This window comes from Eutrigla gurnardus (assembly GCF_963514095.1).
Source record: "Eutrigla gurnardus genome assembly, chromosome: 13".
Classification (NCBI taxonomy): domain Eukaryota; kingdom Metazoa; phylum Chordata; class Actinopteri; order Perciformes; family Triglidae; genus Eutrigla; species Eutrigla gurnardus.
In genome coordinates, this window is record NC_139936.1 from 4,509,527 (window position 1) to 4,527,477 (window position 17,951).

General features: G+C 42.0%; 2 protein-coding genes and 2 long non-coding RNA genes across 11 annotated transcripts in view; 2 read left to right on the forward strand and 2 right to left on the reverse strand.

Annotated features, from left to right (window-relative positions):
• Positions 1–960: 960 nt before the first annotated feature.
• Positions 961–1,615, reverse strand: LOC311023215. The gene is made up of 3 exons (XR_014598193.1): positions 1,473–1,615; positions 1,155–1,236; positions 961–1,069 (listed from the first exon to the last, which is right to left on the reverse strand). It is a non-coding gene; the product is annotated as an uncharacterized lncRNA (long non-coding RNA).
• Positions 1,616–2,176: 561 nt separating this feature from the next.
• On the reverse strand, positions 2,177–2,912 carry LOC311023214. Its single transcript, XR_014598192.1, has 4 exons — positions 2,816–2,912; positions 2,580–2,664; positions 2,401–2,506; positions 2,177–2,316 (listed from the first exon to the last, which is right to left on the reverse strand). It is a non-coding gene; the product is annotated as an uncharacterized lncRNA (long non-coding RNA).
• A 1,960-nt stretch (positions 2,913–4,872) lies between these two features.
• On the forward strand, positions 4,873–16,646 carry kansl3 (KAT8 regulatory NSL complex subunit 3). 8 transcript variants are annotated; one of them, XM_084025136.1, is made up of 22 exons: positions 4,873–5,457; positions 5,722–5,996; positions 6,106–6,279; positions 6,389–6,479; positions 7,126–7,311; positions 7,421–7,549; positions 7,644–7,760; positions 7,845–7,943; positions 8,299–8,370; positions 8,511–8,585; positions 8,707–8,864; positions 8,987–9,050; positions 9,144–9,332; positions 9,665–9,821; positions 10,156–10,233; positions 10,536–10,712; positions 11,107–11,194; positions 11,389–11,510; positions 11,892–11,998; positions 13,110–13,308; positions 14,316–14,434; positions 15,082–16,646. In XM_084025136.1, the coding sequence occupies exons 1-22, from the start codon at positions 5,431–5,433 to the stop codon at positions 15,085–15,087; spliced, it is 2,709 nt and encodes a 902-aa protein (XP_083881262.1). In that variant the 5' UTR covers positions 4,873–5,430; the 3' UTR covers positions 15,088–16,646. The 8 variants fall into 8 exon arrangements, with proteins under 8 accessions (XP_083881262.1, XP_083881264.1, XP_083881263.1 ...); XM_084025138.1 differs by having other exon boundaries at positions 14,319–14,434; XM_084025137.1 differs by having other exon boundaries at positions 4,874–5,457; positions 6,109–6,279.
• Positions 16,647–17,469: 823 nt separating this feature from the next.
• Positions 17,470–17,951, forward strand: part of bmp1a (bone morphogenetic protein 1a) — a 29,871-nt gene continuing 29,389 nt past the window's right edge. Inside the window, exon 1 of the mRNA XM_084025296.1 lies at positions 17,470–17,704. Within this exon, the coding sequence (XP_083881422.1) occupies positions 17,560–17,704 (145 nt within the window). The 5' untranslated portion in view covers positions 17,470–17,559. The remainder of the gene's footprint in view (positions 17,705–17,951) is intronic.

The following is a 17,951-nucleotide window of genomic DNA, read 5'->3' on the forward strand; positions in this document are numbered from 1 at the left end:
GACTTTGACATTTTTGGTTTTAAGTGAATAATATCAACAACTAGTGGACGGATCGCCATGAAATGTGATACTAATGTTCATGTTCATCTCACAATTCATTGTAAATAAACAAGTGATCCACTGACTTGTCATCTTGTCAAATTTTCAATTTGTGCAATAATTTTATTGAGCAAATTTTAGCAAGCTAACGTGCTAAACTTTGCTAAAGCATTGTATTTGTCATTGTTGTGCTACGCCGGATTAGCATCTAGCTTAACCCAAGCAGCACTGTGCCTTTAAGGCTACAGCCTCACAGAGAGTCTGGTTTAATCAAATCAGCTTTACATGCAGATTCTTTTTCTTCATCATGACACACATCCAAGATTGTGTTTAAAGTTCAACGCTGTTATGCATTTTGTCCGTTTGTCCGTACTCTGTTTGTTTCTTTAAGTCCAATTAAGTTCTACACTTTCATAAAGATTTGGGACTCACATGAGTTAAATAAAAAAAAATAATAATTTCAAATTATTGATTTAAACTGTTTCAAATTGGTGGAGTGCCCCTTTAACACCCCCTTTCTGTTTCATAAAAAAAATAAAAATAAAAATAATGAAGAAATGCATGATTTATTTATTTATTCATTTGAATTTTTATTTTCAGTTTCCTGCAGCTGTTTTCCTGCTTGGACATGTGTTACAACAAACAAAACAGGCAGCGTTTCCTGTTGAGAATCCAATGAGGATCACATCTGCACCTCTCTCTCTCTCTCTCACTTCCCAACTGCTCCATAAATTGGACATAGTTCAGATGGGTTGCCCTTTTTGTGCACTACATATTCACAAGCATTGGAGTCAAAAACCGACTCACAGTCGTCTGGGAAACTTATGGGGGTTGAAAACCTGCAAAAACACAGAAAAGACAGTTAAAAAAAATCCAAGTAGGCCTACAGAGAATCAATCATTCAAAAGGGAAACGTTTACTTACGCAGCACAACACCCACTACAACTACAGTCCATACATTTGCTGTTTCTCCACTCAGTTCCTACATCATGCCAGGTCAGATCCACGTTGTCCTGACATCTGGTCATGCCTAATAATAATAATACATTTTATTTATCAGCACCTTTCAGGACACTCAAAGACACCTTACATGTTTTTCTTTTCTTTTTTTTTACCTAGTATCATCATCTTCGGGTAGCAATTAGCGTTTGACAGCGAGGCCAGAGAGCATAGCAGCAAACCCAGAGTCAAATATTTCTTCATGGGGGGAAAAAAGTGTGGAAACAAAAATCATAGCTTTAACATTTGATCTCAGCATACAATATCCAGCCAGATATTTATAACGGCATGCATTTAGAAACAGAAAAGTGTTGACATTTGTGAGGTTCATGTTATAAAAGGAGTCGAAACTCTTCTTTAGCACACACTGATAAACCTCACAAAAGTCTTCCAGGAATATTTGTTTCCATGATTTCATGATTAAAACAACTCACCATGGTGGCAGTTAACCGTGTCGGCTCGCTGTGTAAAGTTAGGAGGTTTATTGAAGGGCTCTGTCTTCTAAACAGTGTGTAGGGGGACCTTTGGAGTTAAATAGTGGATGAGAGGGGTTAAAGGTCACCACCGTTTTTGTTTAATCAACACAATTATGAATGCTCTTGCCCTACAACAGCAGTGAGCTCTGTTTGTGACTTAGTCAACACCAACACCATTAAGTTCTATCACGTTCTCTATGTTACTTGTGTGTGCAACACATTTTTCTTATCGATAGATTTTTAGGATTACGCTTTATAAAGGTTTAATTTAAAAAAAATATGGTAAAATCTAAGGACAGGGTATTTCGACTTATAGTCTTATATGTCAAGCTCCAAAACCACTGGATCTTAAATGTACCATAATGCAGCTGAGTTGTTTCTTTTGTTGAACTTTGCCTCCTAAATGAAAAAAAAAAATCGCCAAGTTTGCAATGGAGGCTTTCGGTTAAAAAAAAACTGAATGATTTATTTTCTTTCTCATGCAAAAATAAATAATGAAGAAATGCATGATTTATTTATTTATTCATTTTAATTTTTATTTTCAGTTTCCTGCAGCTGTTTTCCTGCTTGGACATGTGTTACAACAAACAAAACAGGCAGCGTTTCCTGGTGAGAATCCAACGAGGATCACATCTGTATGTCCCACCCAAGAAGATACTTCAGACCAGTCGATCACTTCCCAACTCCTTCATAAATTGGACATAGTTCAGATGGGTTGCCCTTTTTGCGCACTACATATGCACAAGCATTGGAGTCAAAAACCGACTCACAGTCGTCTGGGAAACGTGTGGGGGTTGAATACCTGCAAAAACACACACAGTTAGAAAATCCAAGTACAGAGAATCAATATATTTTTTCCAATTTCAAAAGGGAAACGTTTACTTACGCAGTACAACACCCACCACAACTACAGTCCATACATTTGCTGTTTCTCCACTGAGTTCCTACATCATGCCAGGTCAGATCCATGTCGTCCTGACATCTGGTCGTGCCTAATAATAATAATACATTTTATTTATCAGCACCTTTCAAGACACCTTAAATGCTTTTCTTTTCTTTCTTTACCTGGTGTCATTGGCTTGTTCTGGTAGCAAGAAGCGTTTGACAGCGATGCCAGACAGCATAGCAGCAAACCCAGAGTCAAATATTTCTTCATGGGGGGAAAAAAGTGGAAACAAAAATCCCAATTTAGAGCATTTAGAAACAGAAAAAACCCATATCATATCTCTACACACTGATAAACCCCACAAAAGGCTTCCAGGAATATTTGTTTCCAGGATTTCATGATTAAAACAACTCACCATGGTGGCAGTTAACCGTGTCGGCTCGCTGTGTGAAGTTAGGAGGTTTATTGAAGGGCTGTGTCTTCTAAACAGTGAGTGGGGGACCTTTGGAGTTAAATAGTGGATGAGAGGGGTTGTCACTTTGGAAACAGGCCACCACCGTTTGTGTTTAATCAACACTAATATAAATACTCTTGCCCCACAACAGCAGTGGGCTCTGTTGGTGACTTAGTCAACACCAACACCATTAAGTTCAATCAAGTTCTCTATGTTCTTTGTTATCGATAGATTTTTAGGATTGCGCTTTCATAAAGGTTTGGGACTCAGATGAGTTAAATAAAAAAAATATATGGTCAAATCTAAGGACAGGGTATTTCGACTTAAAGTCTTATATGTCAAGCTCCAAAAACACTGAATCTTAAATGTACCATAATGCAGCTGAGTTGTGTTTTTTGTTGAACTTTGCCTCCTAAATGAAAAAAAAACCGTCAAGTTTGCAATGGAGGCTTTCAGTTAAAAAATAAATGTAGGTCACGAGTCTAAGCTGAGATATCATCATCAGGGTTATCTGCTTCCTCCAGAGTCACTGAAGACATTATACTACTGTTTATACATCCTCCTCAGAATCACTTCTTGTGTCAAATTATTGATTTAAACCGTTTAAAACCGGTGGAGTGCCCCTTTGACGTTGTTAGTTTTTTCTGCTTCAGAAATGATTTTCTTTCTCATGCAAAAATAAATAATGAAGAAATGCATTATTTATTTATTTATTTATTCATTTGAATTTTTATTTTCAGTTTCCTGCAGCTGTTTTCCTGCTTGGACATGTGTTACAACAAACAAAACAGGCAGCGTTTCCTGGTGAGAATCCAACGAGGATCACATCTGTATATATGTCCCCCCCAAGAAGATACTTCAGACCAGTTGATCACTTCCCAACTGCTCCATAAATTGGACATAGTTCAGATGGGTTGGCCTTTTTGCGCACTACATATGCACAAGCATTGGAGTCAAAGACCGACTCACAGTCGTCTGGGAAACTTCTGGGGGTTGAAAACCTGCAAAAACACAGAAAAGACAGTTAAAAAAATCCAAGTATAGAGAATTAATAGATTTTTTTCCAATTTCAAAAGGGAAACGTTTACTTACCCAGCACAACACCCACCGCAAGTACAGTCCATACATTTGCTGTTTCTCCACTCAGTTCCTACATCATGCCAGGTCATATCCACGTCGTCCTGACATCTGGTCATGCCTAATAATAATATAACATTTTATTTATCAGCACCTTTCAGGACACTCAAAGACACTTTATGTGCTTTTCTTTTTTCTTTACCTGGTTTCACTGGCTTCTGGTAGCATTGAGCGTTTGACAGCGAGGCCAGAGAGCATAGCAGCAAACCCAGAATCAAATATTTCTTCAAAAAAAACAAACAAAAATCCCAACTTTAACATTTGATCTCAGCGTACAATATCCAGCCAGATATTTATAACAGCATGCATTTAGAAACTCACACATATCATATCTCTACACACTGATAAACCTCACAAAAGGCTTCCAGGAATATTTGTTTCCAGGATTTCATGATGAAAACAACTCACCATGGTGGCAGTTAACCGTGTCGGCTTGCTGTGTGAAGTTAGCAGGTTTATTGAAGGGATGTGTCTTCTAAACAGTGAGTGGGGAGACCTTTGGAGTTAAATAGTGGATGAGAGGGGTTGTCACTTTGGAAACAGGCCACCACCGTTTGTATTTAATCAATACTGCAAATAAAAACACTAGAATACAATTTAAAAGGTTTTTTTTTTAAGAAAAAATAAATAAATAAAAAGGTCAAAATGTAGATAATATAAATAGAGAAACAAAGATAATGTGTATAGTCGTTGTATTTTATAAATCCAATTTTAAACTGTTCAAATCTGGCAGGATGATCCAGGCTGCTGTAATCCTGCCTATGTCTACGTCACTCTCTGACGCGCCACAAACTGGGTTGCCAGTTCTCGTGAAAACGTCACCCTGACTATCCTGCTTGTTTTTAGTGCGCCGAAAGGGAGGGTCGTGCGGCCTAACGTGGCAACAAAACCACACAAACAAAAGGGAAGTGAGCCTCGTACTTGCTGAATATTTGTGTTTTGAGTCGTAACCGCTATAATTAACAAAGAAACACGCGGTTTCCTTGGTCTTATTTGGTTCAAAGGAAGAGTTCAAACCGCCTCGACAAACATGGAATAATAGAGCGAAAAGGTGAGCGGCAGAATGGAGCGATAGCGCCATTTGGGTAGCTTTTAGCTTGCTATGCTAACGTTAGCATGCCAGGCCAGCCCACTGTCGTCAGCCCCTTTTGCAAAGGCAGTAACGTTAATGATAACATATTGAACATTTGAGCTCGTAAAGTTAAACCATTTACACGCGTATTAATGGCGTAGGAGTTGCATTCAACCCCCACGACGGCTCATGTTTACGACAATAATACCCAGTAATGGGTGGTGCATTCCGTGGACAAAGCACGCGCATGTTTGGACGTCACGTTACACTAGGGCTTGAGTAACGATTATTTTTCCTTATCGCGTAGTCTTACGTTTATTTCCGCTATTAGTTGTTTAGTCTGTACATTTCCAGAAAGTAGTGAACGATGGCCATCGCCCTCCCAGAGTCCAAGGTAACCTCACCAAATGTCTTGTCTCAAAAACTACAGTAACTTAGCATATTCACATCAGCTTGAATCAGAATTGTATTTCTTTTAAGATGCTAGATGTGTAAATGTTGAATCCATTATAGTATAGCAGATAATGCTCAATCATAGTGGCTGATTTGTAGAATTGTCCCATGTTTTTTTTTTTAAAGGTGTTCAGCCTCCTTTTTAATATATTAACTTCCTTTGTGGAAGGCAAAGAAACGTATTGTTTTTGCTTCTCTTTGCCAGTTTGGACTGAACCCACGGAAGTTGTCGGGCGCTTCCCGGGGCCCTGTGGGGCCCAGGAAGAGGATGCATCGTGGTGGGGATAAGGACTTCCAGATATCTGCGAGAAAGATGGGCACGTCCTTGCTTTTCCAGTTGTCAGCTCACGAAAGAGAGCTGGATTTGGTTTTTCTGGACCACAGCTATGCCAAACCGTGGAACGCCCACCCAGATGCCAGCAGCGCCCGACCCACGAGGACGCTGTTTGTTACCCCTCGACGCCAGCCTGAGGCTTTGTCGTGAGTCGAAAAAGCTCCTAATCTGTGTCTTAAATACATCCCATAGTGATCTGTTTTGTCACTAAGCGACTTTCTCTGCGCAGTAACTTGATATTCTTTTCTTCGCCAGCAGAGACGCAGACTCTCTGTTAGACGTGGAGACCGCCACACCGACACCTGTTCCCCTGTATGATAATCAGAAAGCGCTCAGTGTGATGAAGGAGTGTGAGCGGCATGTTCTGTTTGCTCGCACGGTCGCTGAGAGCCCTCCGCCCCCTGATGACTGGGAGGAACATGTGAACAAGTAATCCAAATAATCCACTGCTCATTTATTATCTACTTGTGCTCATCAAAAAGATGTTATGATTTAAGCTACAGTGCATTGTTTTGACCTTATTGTTATTCTGTTTCAGGACTGGATGGTCAGTGGTCCAGAACAAACTGTTCAATAAAGTCCTTAAAGCTCTACAGGCTGAAAGACTAGCCCGCCTGGCCAATGAACATGTAAGTTTTGCTAATTTTATGTAATTCCTTTCTCATGAGCTTTACATTTTTTTTTAATACTTTATTATTTATTATATACGAACATAAAACAAGAAACAAGCAAACAAAGAGGCCTAGGACATGACAGTACACACATTAAAAGTAGGTACAAATAAGAAAAGCATAGGTACATTAAATAGAAATAGAATTAAGTGTCTTTGTCTGTAGCTATCACATTTTTTCCAGTATTCCTCTCCTTTATCCTTTTGAAGCTGCAGCACAAAAGTCAATTTCTTCATTGCCTGAATAGATTTTATGTTTAAGAGTCTCATGGTAGGAGGATTCCTTTAGTAATTGCTTTTTTACTTGCAACCATGAAAATTCTTCAGGAGGTATGCGTCCCCTTTACTGAGACCATGAGCTTTAAATTTGAAGACATTGTGTAAATTCTTCAACATCTTTCGTGAGCTCTGAACCGAGAGAGAATGCTCTCTGAGATCATCAGTTATTGCACAGTGCACATGTAATGCTATACCTGCAACAGTCTGTCTGCTCGTCCGCTGTTAAACAAAATATGTTGAGGCGGGCTGTTGCAAAACAGTGTACTCTGTTGGGAGTAAATGTATCATTTCACCAGAGAAAAACGCGTGCAATCTTGTTTCCTCAGGCTTCCAATGAACCGATCTTGCGGAGGATAGCCGTGGACAAGTGTGCCAGGAAGGTGCGCCATGCTTTAGCCAGTGTGAGCTGGGACACCAAACTGACGCAGTGGTTGCACACTACCATGATTGAATCCCTAAGCCTCGCTATGCTTGCTGCTTACCTGGATGTGCTGCAGACTCTGAAAAGCAAGGTATGATGTGTGTAATTGGATGAACAGAAAGAATTGTAGTATTTATTGTCAGATGTCTGCGAGGTCTGGGATTCTTGATTCATTACTATTCCTCTTCGTGTCTTGGAAGTTGCCGTTGCTGATTGACAGAATGTTGCTCACAACGGCAAAGACTGGCGCTCCAAGTGCAGAGGCCCTGTCGCTGCTTTTGAAACGGCCTTGGGATCCAGCTGTTGGAGTCCTGTCCCAAAACAAACCGGTAACAGTTGACCGTTGGAATAGAAAGCAGGGTTATACAATTTACCTTTTTTTACTTACAAAAACTGATCCGTGTCTGTTTTCTTATGTTTCAGAGCAAGCTCCCTGGATCTCCACTCATCCTAATTGCACCCTCAAGCCCAACCAATCCTGCTCTCTCTACCTCGCGACGGATGAGATTCTGGCAGTCGCAGCTCTCTTGTTTGGGAAAGGTCCTAAGTCTCTCTTTGTGTTACCAACAATTTTATATTTTAATAATCTCAGAAAAGTGTCTATAACAGCTGTTTCTGTGTCAGGTCATTCCAGTGCACAGTCATGTGAACAGCGGAGCAAATATTGGCATCACACAGTGCCTTGAGCACATGCTGGGCACCGTCAGGGCCAAGGTTTTAGAGGTAGGATCTTCTGTTTTATTTGCTTCTTTTGCAACTGTAGCTGCAGTGTGGTGGTGATGTTGTTTGTGTCATTAATATAGTGTGTATGTTCTTAATGTGCACATTTGCGAAAGCATTCATTGCATAACAGACAGCTATATAGTGTTCCTTAGCTCTTGCCCTGCTTTTTTGTGCATTATTAAACTGTCCAGACATCCTTTATTTAAATTAATTTAATCAGAATCAGTACCCCAAAAGTATCTTATAACGCAAAGATCATGTACGTGAAGGCAAAATGGGAAAAATGTAGAATACAGGTTTTGTTTGGTTTAATACATGATGGGTCTGTTGTATAATTTGAACTTTTAACCACCAGGTTCACAGTCACTTCCCCCACAAACCCATTATCCTGGTTGGTTGGAACGCTGGTGCTCTCATCGCTTGTCACGTAAGACTTTTATAAATATGTCACTGTCTAATCTGATCCAATCTAATGTGAGGCCAAGGGGTTTTTCACATGTTAAAAAGTGTCCTTTAAAGTGTCCTTAGTTAATAATGAAATACTGATTAATAATAATGTAATTACAGGTATCCCTTATGGAGTATCTGACCGCTGTAGTGTGCCTCGGCTTCCCCCTGCTAACAGTCAACGGGCCAAGAGGGGTAAGACCTCACTGAGATGCATTTTTAAGTTTATTTTTTTGTTCAAAGTTCCTTCGTTTCGTTGTTTCTTCTAAGAACTACTACTACTTGTAATGAATGTTATTGGGCTCCTGTTTTGCAGGATGTGGATGACCCGCTGCTGGACATGAAGACCCCAGTGTTGTTTGTGCTTGGCCAAAACGCTCTGCAGTGTAGTATAGAAGGCATGGAGGAGTTCAGAGAGAAGCTGAGGGCAGACAACAGCATGGTGGTGGTGGGAGGATCAGACGACAACCTCAGGTCAGCCTCAACCTCGGACCAGCGGGTTAAAACGCAAGAAATAAAAGGATATAATATCATATTCCTCCTAGCCAAGTATAAGGAGTATCAGTAGTAATAACACGAATGTTCTCCATCCACAGAATCAATTCAACAAAGATGAAATCAGAGGGACTGACGCAAACCATGGTGGACCGCTGCGTTCAGGTTGGTCTTTTTACCTGGAAATATTGAGTTTATACCAAGTGTTTCTCATCTTCTGCAGTAAACAAATACACCTTCTTTCATGACTGATTGCAGGATGAGATAGCCGACTTCTTGTCAGGCGTCCTCACGCGGGCGGAGGGCCACGGCCACGGCTCCGGGGAGATGAGGGACCTGGACACGGAGAAGAAGAAGAGGCCTCGGAGGGAGCTTCCCTTTGAAATGGAGAGAGGACGACCTTCCTCACCTGCGCTCAGAGTTCCCATCTCACCATCAGGTTCAGAGGTCAGTTACCGGATCACAATCGGCAACCATTTTTAAATGGTTAGGATATTTAGCCTTTTATATGAACTCTAATAATGTTACTGTATACTATTGTCTTCACTGCACTTAATGTCATATACTGTTTAAATTCCTGTCTCTCACATTGCTCTTTATGCTTTTTAGCATTTCTGGTTAGACATTAACTGCATTTTGTTGTCTCTATTCTTGTACGCTGCATAATGCCAATACAGTTGAATCTAATCTAATGTTAAAAGCAATAGTTTTACATATTGAATGACTGATACTAATACATATGTCTAATCGGGTGTCCCTCCTCTTCACTGCGTCCTCAGGATCTGTCTAGCGTCTGTAGCAGTCCCACTTCAAGTCCCAAACCCAAGACGTCCGGTCTGTCTCCAGCACAGAAGTCCAGCCTGATCACGGCCACGCAGCTCCTCAAGACGCACATGCAGCGCTCGGGCACAGTGCTCACTCACAAGCAGGCTCAAGGTCAGTTCACCGCCACACGGGTCTGAAAACACACAGCTAGTCACGTTCACCGACACGTGCACAGTGATCCTTGGTACCTGTGCGTACACAGCTCTCAAATCCTTGTTTGTGTAAACATGTAACAATGAGTCATTCACCTCAACTTCTGCTGAATTATGCAAAAGTTGTGTTGAGCAGATGGGGTGGTATATGAGATGTGAAAATGATTGCAAATAAAACCGTCACATCTCCTCGTAGGGCAAGATAGAAAGTGACTGAAATACTCTGCTCTCATCCTCTTGTCTCTTCTCTTCCTACAACTTTCTCTTCTGGCTTTTTTTCCAATTCATTCCAGCTCAGTTTGCTGCTTTTATGAAACAAAACATGCTTGTGAGGAAAAATCTTCCTCCTGGCACCCCTCCTTGTATTTTTGGTAAGTGTCTATCCCTCTTCCTTTCTCTTTCCTCTGTGTCTTTTCACTTCTTTTCTTGTTTCCACCTTGCCCTAATTGATTATGAATGTCACACACTGAAATATGTTGCTGGCTCTTCACACCCAAAGTCAGGCTTTGAATTTTTACACCTCTTAAACTTAGAATATTACATTTTATATTCATGAGCTTTCTTTATTTCAAAACAGGAGAGCCCATATAATATCAATGGTGGGATTAATGAATAATTCAGGTTCACGTGTACTCTGCAGTCTGGTCATTGTGTGTTTGTTTGTGTGGTACAGTGCCAGTGACCAGTGATCAGATGGAGGGCCTGGACAGAGATGAGCTGAGGTCCCATGGCAAGAAGAGGCAGGTGCCCAGTCCTACACCAAGCAAAGCCAAGAGAGCCAAGATCAAGGTCACCATCGTTTCCCAGAGCGAGTCAGCAGGGGGCACCATCAGCCCTGGTGCACAGGAAGGTACAAAAAGCTGGCATCCTTACTTTGTTACACACATATGAGAGCCTCTAAGCAGATATATTCTTTGTCTGATTCATTCTGTTTTCTTTAAACGTTGAAAAAAAACTTCCTGTGGCTTTTTGTTGAGTAAACAGATACTGTTGTTTATGTTGTGGATTGATAAAATCAGTAATGGGCAGACAGGAAGGAATGTGTTTCTTACAGCTCACATTTAAACAGACCTCTAGATGGAGTGATAAACAGAAACATCTTTTTGTTTGTACACTATTGCTTAAGTAAAAGTAGGACTTTGTAATCCCTGTAGTCCCTGTAATGTGTGATTGTTTCAGCCTTTTCCAAATGAATGTATGAAGTATCTCTAACCCAGAATTATAATGATCCCTTCTCCATGCAGTGGGAGTCTCTGGGAAGCCCCTAACGGTGACAGTGGGACAGACTGTGGCTGGAGCCAAGGAGCTGTCTGGACTTCTCACAGGCCAGCGGTAAGCCTGCCGTGGTGCATTCAGGCACATTCAGTATAGCGTGCTCATCGTGCACACTCCCACCCTTTTTGGACAGAAGGTGTGTCTGGTGCAGAGGGATTGATGAGTGGTGTAGTCTGGGAGCTGAGCGGTGGCCAAACATCACTTGCTGGGGTAGCTCCTGAGTGGATTGGTGGTTATGTGTGTCACTGCAGGTCTGGTAGTCTCTCAGAGGTATCTGGTGCCCTGTCCCCAGGCTCATTCAGCAGCGTGCAGCCTTGCATGGTGTCAGGGTCCTCCACACCAATCCAGGCGCAAGCTCCGGCTACTGCCCAAGGTATCTCTGTCCTGTCCTGCCGTGCACGCCTGTTTGCACTCTCAGCTGTGCAGCTGATCTCAGCGCAGTAACCTCAACACACAGCGCCGCTCTAACCGCTCTGTAGACTTGAGATTCAAGTTCTGAACACTGGATGACAACAGTGTGCGAGGGCAGCATATTTAAGCAAACATCATCATTGATTCACTCTTGCGCCATCGCTGTCTGCCCCGACCCATACCCTTTGGACATGACTTTCATATGGTGTGTTCGTGAGTGTGTGTCCATCTAGTTGATGCGTGTGGGGGGCGGGGGAGCTGTTTGTAAAACTTCTTCTTGTGTTGATATTTCCCCCCAGATTTCAGCTCCATTGATTCACCGTCGTTTGTGTTTTGTGTGCAGCTCCTTCCGCCAGCAGTCTGCTCCAAGGCCTAAGTTTCAGTCTTCAGGAGATCGTCACCAAAGCTCCTAGCTTGCCCTCCACAGCAGCCAACACGGGCAGCACCCAGGTACCTCTTGGCTACATGGCATGCACGTTTGAATGACCAGAATTGGAAATTCTGCTTGGTTAAAGTCCATTAACATGGGATTATGTATAATATACTGACAACCAAGGTGTGTATGGGTGAGAGAACACATCACAACACCAGAGGATAGATGTAGTAGAGAAATACAGACCTGCCAACCCGCACGCCTTTTGATAACAAAGTTACGAGTTGTTAATTTAAGGTGTGCATAAAGAGGCCATCTGTCTTTTCCACCTGAGCAATGGATGAAGCTGAGAAAATCAAGACATTACACTGGGATTAGTGTGTCTTCTCCTACCAGTAAAACCAATGATGGTTTACCTCGTACAGTAGCTTATAGTTTAAATCAGAGAGCATCTTTAGCTTGGTTTCTGTGAGTATATCACAGTAAAACAGAATATTTGATTAGTGTACAATTACTAGAGGGAGTTAAATTCTTTCTATTTGATTGGGCTGCTAAAAAGTGGGCAGACAGAGGACTGTGAATCCACACACACCTTGCTTGTCAAGTGAAGCTGCAGATATATTGCACGATTGGTTTTATAGGTGGAAATTGGTTGATACTAGTTTATAAAAGCACCCTTCTTTTTCTGTTGATTGTAGATTATGTGATTTTTGCTATAATGTCAGTCATGCCACACTGTTTGGACCGAGAAGTTGCTGTAGGAAGTTGCCAAATCCATCAAGCCCATATATTTCAATATCAGCCGTTGTTCTCTCAGATATTTCCACTTGCTTTGAAAAATGAGCTCCATCACTTACGGGTTCGACAAACATTTGAGAGGCAAAACAGCCGTTCTAGCCACGAACGCTTGGGAGCGTTTTTTTTCCCCGGCGCTCCAGCTGCAACCTGGTTTTGTCCCTTCCTCTGCACAGCACCACACTGTTTCAGAAGAGTGTTTCATCTCCTTGATTATGTTGACTTGGTCATTCCTCTTTTTTTTATTTGTGCTACTATCTTGTAAGCAGGCTGCATAGTGAGACAAAAGTTGACCTACAGGAGTAAAAGGTGAACTTCATCCTCGGTCTGTTATTCTTGTATATATAAGCCTTCAACTTTTTGTTTGTTTTTCTTCTCCTCCTCCACCCTCAGGCGGTCTGCGGCAAGTCCCAGGGTCAGGTCCTGAGCTCCGTCGGTACCAGCAGCGGTACTTTGCTCCGGGCGTTGCCTGTGGTCACCACAGGAGGAGTGGCTAAAACCACCGCCATCCACCAGCTGCTCACTAATGGCGGGCTGGCCAAACTTGCCAGCAGCTTGCCCGGCTTGGCGCACATCACCAATCAGACCGCCGGTATGTCTCGAACTGCCAAAACACGACGGCCACGTTGAATGCTCAGAGTTCATTCATCCTTTTGTTTTGGAAAAACGCTAGTTCAGGCCGTCTGTAGGCCAGGGGGGATTCGCTGCAGTAGAGGACAGCTCTGTCGACGTGTGTGTGTGTGTGTGTGTGTGTATGTGTGTGTGTAGATGGTTTGCCTGGAAGAACCTGACAGGTTATCGGGTTCGTGGAGTCGGGTGTTGATTTACAGCATCGGAGGATAGATCAGTGTCGTGCAACATGTTTTGTTTTCATGTTGAGAAACAGCCATAATGGGAAGTGACGGATCACAAAAAAGTTTGAGTTCCCAGCTTATGTTTGACACCTCATGTTTATGTAGAATTGGATGTAAATTTAAAATAAATATAAAATGTACGAAAAACCATTTGATACAGAATAATTGTGAATTTAAAACCAGTGTGTGGTTGACCAACTTTTAATGTGATACCCAAATCCAGCTTTGTAAGTCAGATTTTTGTTTGTTTGCAACAGCGATCACTTCATGTGTTTATTCTGTTCACGTAGCATCATTTTGTAAACCCTTCCATTAAATCACCTGCTTATAATATCCATATGTATGAATGCTAACCACAAAGCAATAACATTAGTACATGGCATTGCCCAAGTTCTGTTCCTGTTGTTGCAATAAAGACTGGAATCAAAACTCATGTTTTCATTGCTCCTGTTTGTTTTCTTTTCGTTTTCTTTTAGCGTGATTCAGTTAAACCTTCCACGCCTCTAACTTAAACTCCAGATATGCTTTTACCTATCATTGTGTCCATCGTCCAGCAACCTGCGGTTTGTTTTCATTTGCTTGTCTGACCACAAAGCAAAAAAAAAAGGTAATTCTGATGACTTTAATCACACATTTGACAACTTTAGGAGGTAAAGTCAAACATCTGTTTTTGCTCCTATAGTGTATTTTTTGGGGGGGTTAGTGTGTAGCTGTTAGTGCTGAGCGGTTTTTGTTTGTGTGTCAGTAGGGCAGAAAGCCCCCGCCTCAATAACGGTGACCCTGCGAGGAGCGCAGCCGAGTCGAGTGGGACCTCTCAGCCACGCCGGCGAGGTCGTGGCGCCGACTCACACCCTCGAGCCCAAGGTGTGTTTCATTCATCTGAGCCGTTTTACTAGAAACCTCTTTATTTAGGGCGCTTATTATTTCTCATGGGACGGCACACATTGTTCTCCACACAACACACGGTAGCCTAATTAATCTTTTTATGAATAACTTCAATGCAATTATATCATTTTTTTTACAACCACAAATCCTTTTTTTTATGGTGAGAGTACAAAGTAATGACGCTTGCCTTAAATAGTAATCATTTACCCAATTAATTATCATATTTTGTAGCTTAATGTGTATTTAAAGTTGCACATAAATTAGCAGTGAATGCACTCACTAACGTTTTTAAGTTAAAGCCACGCTGATGGCGTTTGCTTTATTTAATCAAAGACCTTGTTTGACAGAACAGCTGTTTTCCCAGATGTCCAGAGGCACGCATATTTTTGTCATATTTTGGCTTTCCATACAAATCCGTCATGACTGCAGAGAGAAAATTACTAAATATAATCCTAACCCATTAAATTGGTGGCTGTGTATAAAAGGGAGCTGCATTATTACTCAATTTAGTGTGTTGTCAGTTTGAGACAGATAAGTAAATGTCTTACTCCTTGAGACTTTGATATAAATAAGCTTTTTTTTTTCCAGAGTGTGAGTTGATTAATCCCACTGTGCTCCTTTTACAGCCGTGAAAGTGTCCCGCGTGGTGATAACACCTGGTGGGAGGCACCTGGGAGCCGCAGCCTGCTGACGAGACCGAACCCTCCCTGCAATGATGGACCAATGGAGCCGACAACACCTGCCTCACGTCCTCCAGAGAAACTCCCCCTCCTGGTCGAGATGGTGGGAAAAGGCCGGGCAGCCACTGTCGGCTTTTGCTTAACCTCAGTGTGCAGATGGGTAACGCTGACTCTCTACTAACACTGTAGTCTTCTTACACCTTTAACATTCATTCTTAACATTCCAGCTATATAAAACCTGATCACATGTTTTCCTTAAAGGGAAATGATTCTCATGTGAGGATGAACTGTGATAATATCACTGTACAGACAACAAACTGAGTTGTGTATATATATATAATCCTTCTGTCTTGATTTCTTTAGCATCTCATCCATCATCGGCCGAGATAAATATATGATTAACAGGAATGTCGGGAGCATTTTGATATCGCAACAACTGGATATTTCTGAATATTTTCAGCGTTTATATGGTTGTCGTTGCTCCCATGTTGTTCATCGCAGCGATTCTACTACATTACAGCATTTCATCATAATAATTGCTTTTTTGCGTCGCGGTTTTCTGTCACCGTGACAAACAACTTAACCGTATGATAGGCCTGAAAGATGTTAAAGCCAGAACTGAACTTGAACACTGATTAAATGTCAGTATTGGTTGTATTATGTGATTGCAAAAGCCCGGGTTGGGGGGGGTCACTATGTTAAAGGTCATGTCTGTCCATATTTACGATACGCAGTGTTTTGTTTCCACTGAACTACTGTATAATGCAAATATTCCCCATCTGCACCGTGTCATCACTTCACTGTGTGTGGACTTCATGTCAGTAAAAAAAAAAAAAAAAAGAAAGAGCTTGACCTCCACCCTGATTCCCGGGAAAACACTCGGCTGTGTTTGAATCTAAATATTTGTTCCTGTGCGTTCGACGCTTGTATTGAGCAAGTGAAGAAACTCCTCTTATTCAGAATAAAATGACGGTTATACTAGCGTGTTTACTGCGATGGCATAAATACAGCCCACGCATCTCAGCCGACGTCCTGTCTGAAATAACTCACACAGGCAGCAGTCAGATAAGATAAAGAAGAACAAGAAGAAGTGTCTCCTCCCTCTTATATAAGCCAGGCTTTGTATGTGAGGCAGGATAAATCACAACAGCGGAGCTCCTCGTCATCTCTAAATCCAATCTACACCACAGTTCTGTTATTTTCTCCATAAAATGAGTTGTAGTGCGTGCTGAGTCCAGTGAGACAGGAAGTGAAGGGAACTTCACTAATTAATAGCAAAATTAAATTGGCTGTACTGTGATAAATCAAGAAGAAGCTGAGGGAATCCATTAATGCATCTCCTCTCTGCTCTCTGGATTCATTTTTGGTTGATATTTATTCAGCTATGGATTAAACGTTGAACATGTCTTGCTGCCAGTATTAAACAAGTCAGATGAAAATGTTATTTGCAGGATTGTCCTTGTGCAATAAACTAGAGCTGTGCATTACGAATGATAAGACTGGTGTAGAGTTCATGTACTACATTATGTTTGCAGAAAATACTAATAAAAAAATATGATTAAAATATGATTCATTGCTTGAAGTCCAGGGGAGCCCAACTCATACATTTTTTCTAATGTTGACACTCACTGTTTTATTTAATTTATTTATTTATTTTTTAATCTCACTTAATTATCTCTTCGTGTAACATTCCGTAAATCACCAACAGGTGGCGCTCTAATCACTTCAATTAGCTCGGGGACTGATGAATCTAATCCTGAAAGGTCAAGCTCAGTCTTGTTTGTTTGTTTTGTGTGTGCGCGCGCGTGTGTGATCGCGCGAGTGGGCGCGTCATGGAGGCAGCGTGCTCACGTGCGAGTGAATTAACTGTGCGCGCGTCTACAACTTTAATTAGTAAAAAAAGGGAAAAAAAAAAAAAAAAAGATGACGTGACTACAGTTTTATTTTGAAATTTAATATTTTTCTCGCAGGAAGACACATGATATGTTTACTTTTATTGATATTGAATGAAGGCGACTATAAAGTGTCCTCTACTAGGGGATGATGGGGATGTGACCCCCTCTCCCTCCCCATTATGAGCTCTTCGAGGACCCCTGACGGATCGACCGGGGAGCGATAAAGCCCGTCCCCGAGTAATAGGAGCTTCTCCGCGGCCGCCGAGGAGCTGCCAGCTCATCAAAGTTTCTGGTGCGGAGCTCCGGCTGGAGGAGAGAAATCACTGCCCCCAGAGCCAAGAAGACACCGGAGAGAGGCTGGATTTAAAACCCGCCCTCCGGAGGGATCTCGTCCACCCCCCCTCTCCAAAAAAAACCCTCCCATTTTCTCTCTCTTTCTCTCACTCACTCTTCTGTCTCTCTCTCCCTCTGTCCCCCCTCTCTCCCTTCACCTTTATCCCTCGCCTTTCGCCGTTTCCCCACCACAATAATGGATCTCGCGGCGAGATGTTTGTGTCTTCTCTCCTGTCTCGGCTTGATATCGGCGATCGATTTGGAGCCGATCGATCCGGGCTACTATGTGGAGTCCGCTGCCACATCAGAGGTGATCGACTACAAGGATCCCTGTAAAGCTGGTGAGATTTTTTCTTCCCCCTCCTCCCTTGTGTGTTTTTTAGTAGTAGCTTCGCTGTGATTCACCTTTTTTTTTTTCTTTTTTTTTAATGTTGGAGGTAGAAAGATGCCACGACTCTTGTTTTTTGCGGAGATCGGCCGGAGAAACGCTTTTCTGAGAGATGACAGCGGTGGACGTAGTTCTCAAAAGGCTCCGGGGAACATTTTGTGCATTTGTTTTGCAGCGAATCACATAGTTTTAATGCAGTT

Coding starts and splice junctions, on each gene's coding strand:
- kansl3 (XM_084025136.1), top strand. CDS start 5,431: ATGGCCATCGCCCTCCCAGAGTCCAAG. Junction 7,761..7,844: donor AGCTCTCTTGTTTGGGAAAG/GTCCTAAGTCTC, acceptor TTTCTGTGTCAG/GTCATTCCAGTGCACAGTCA. Junction 9,822..10,155: donor CACTCACAAGCAGGCTCAAG/GTCAGTTCACCG, acceptor AATTCATTCCAG/CTCAGTTTGCTGCTTTTATG.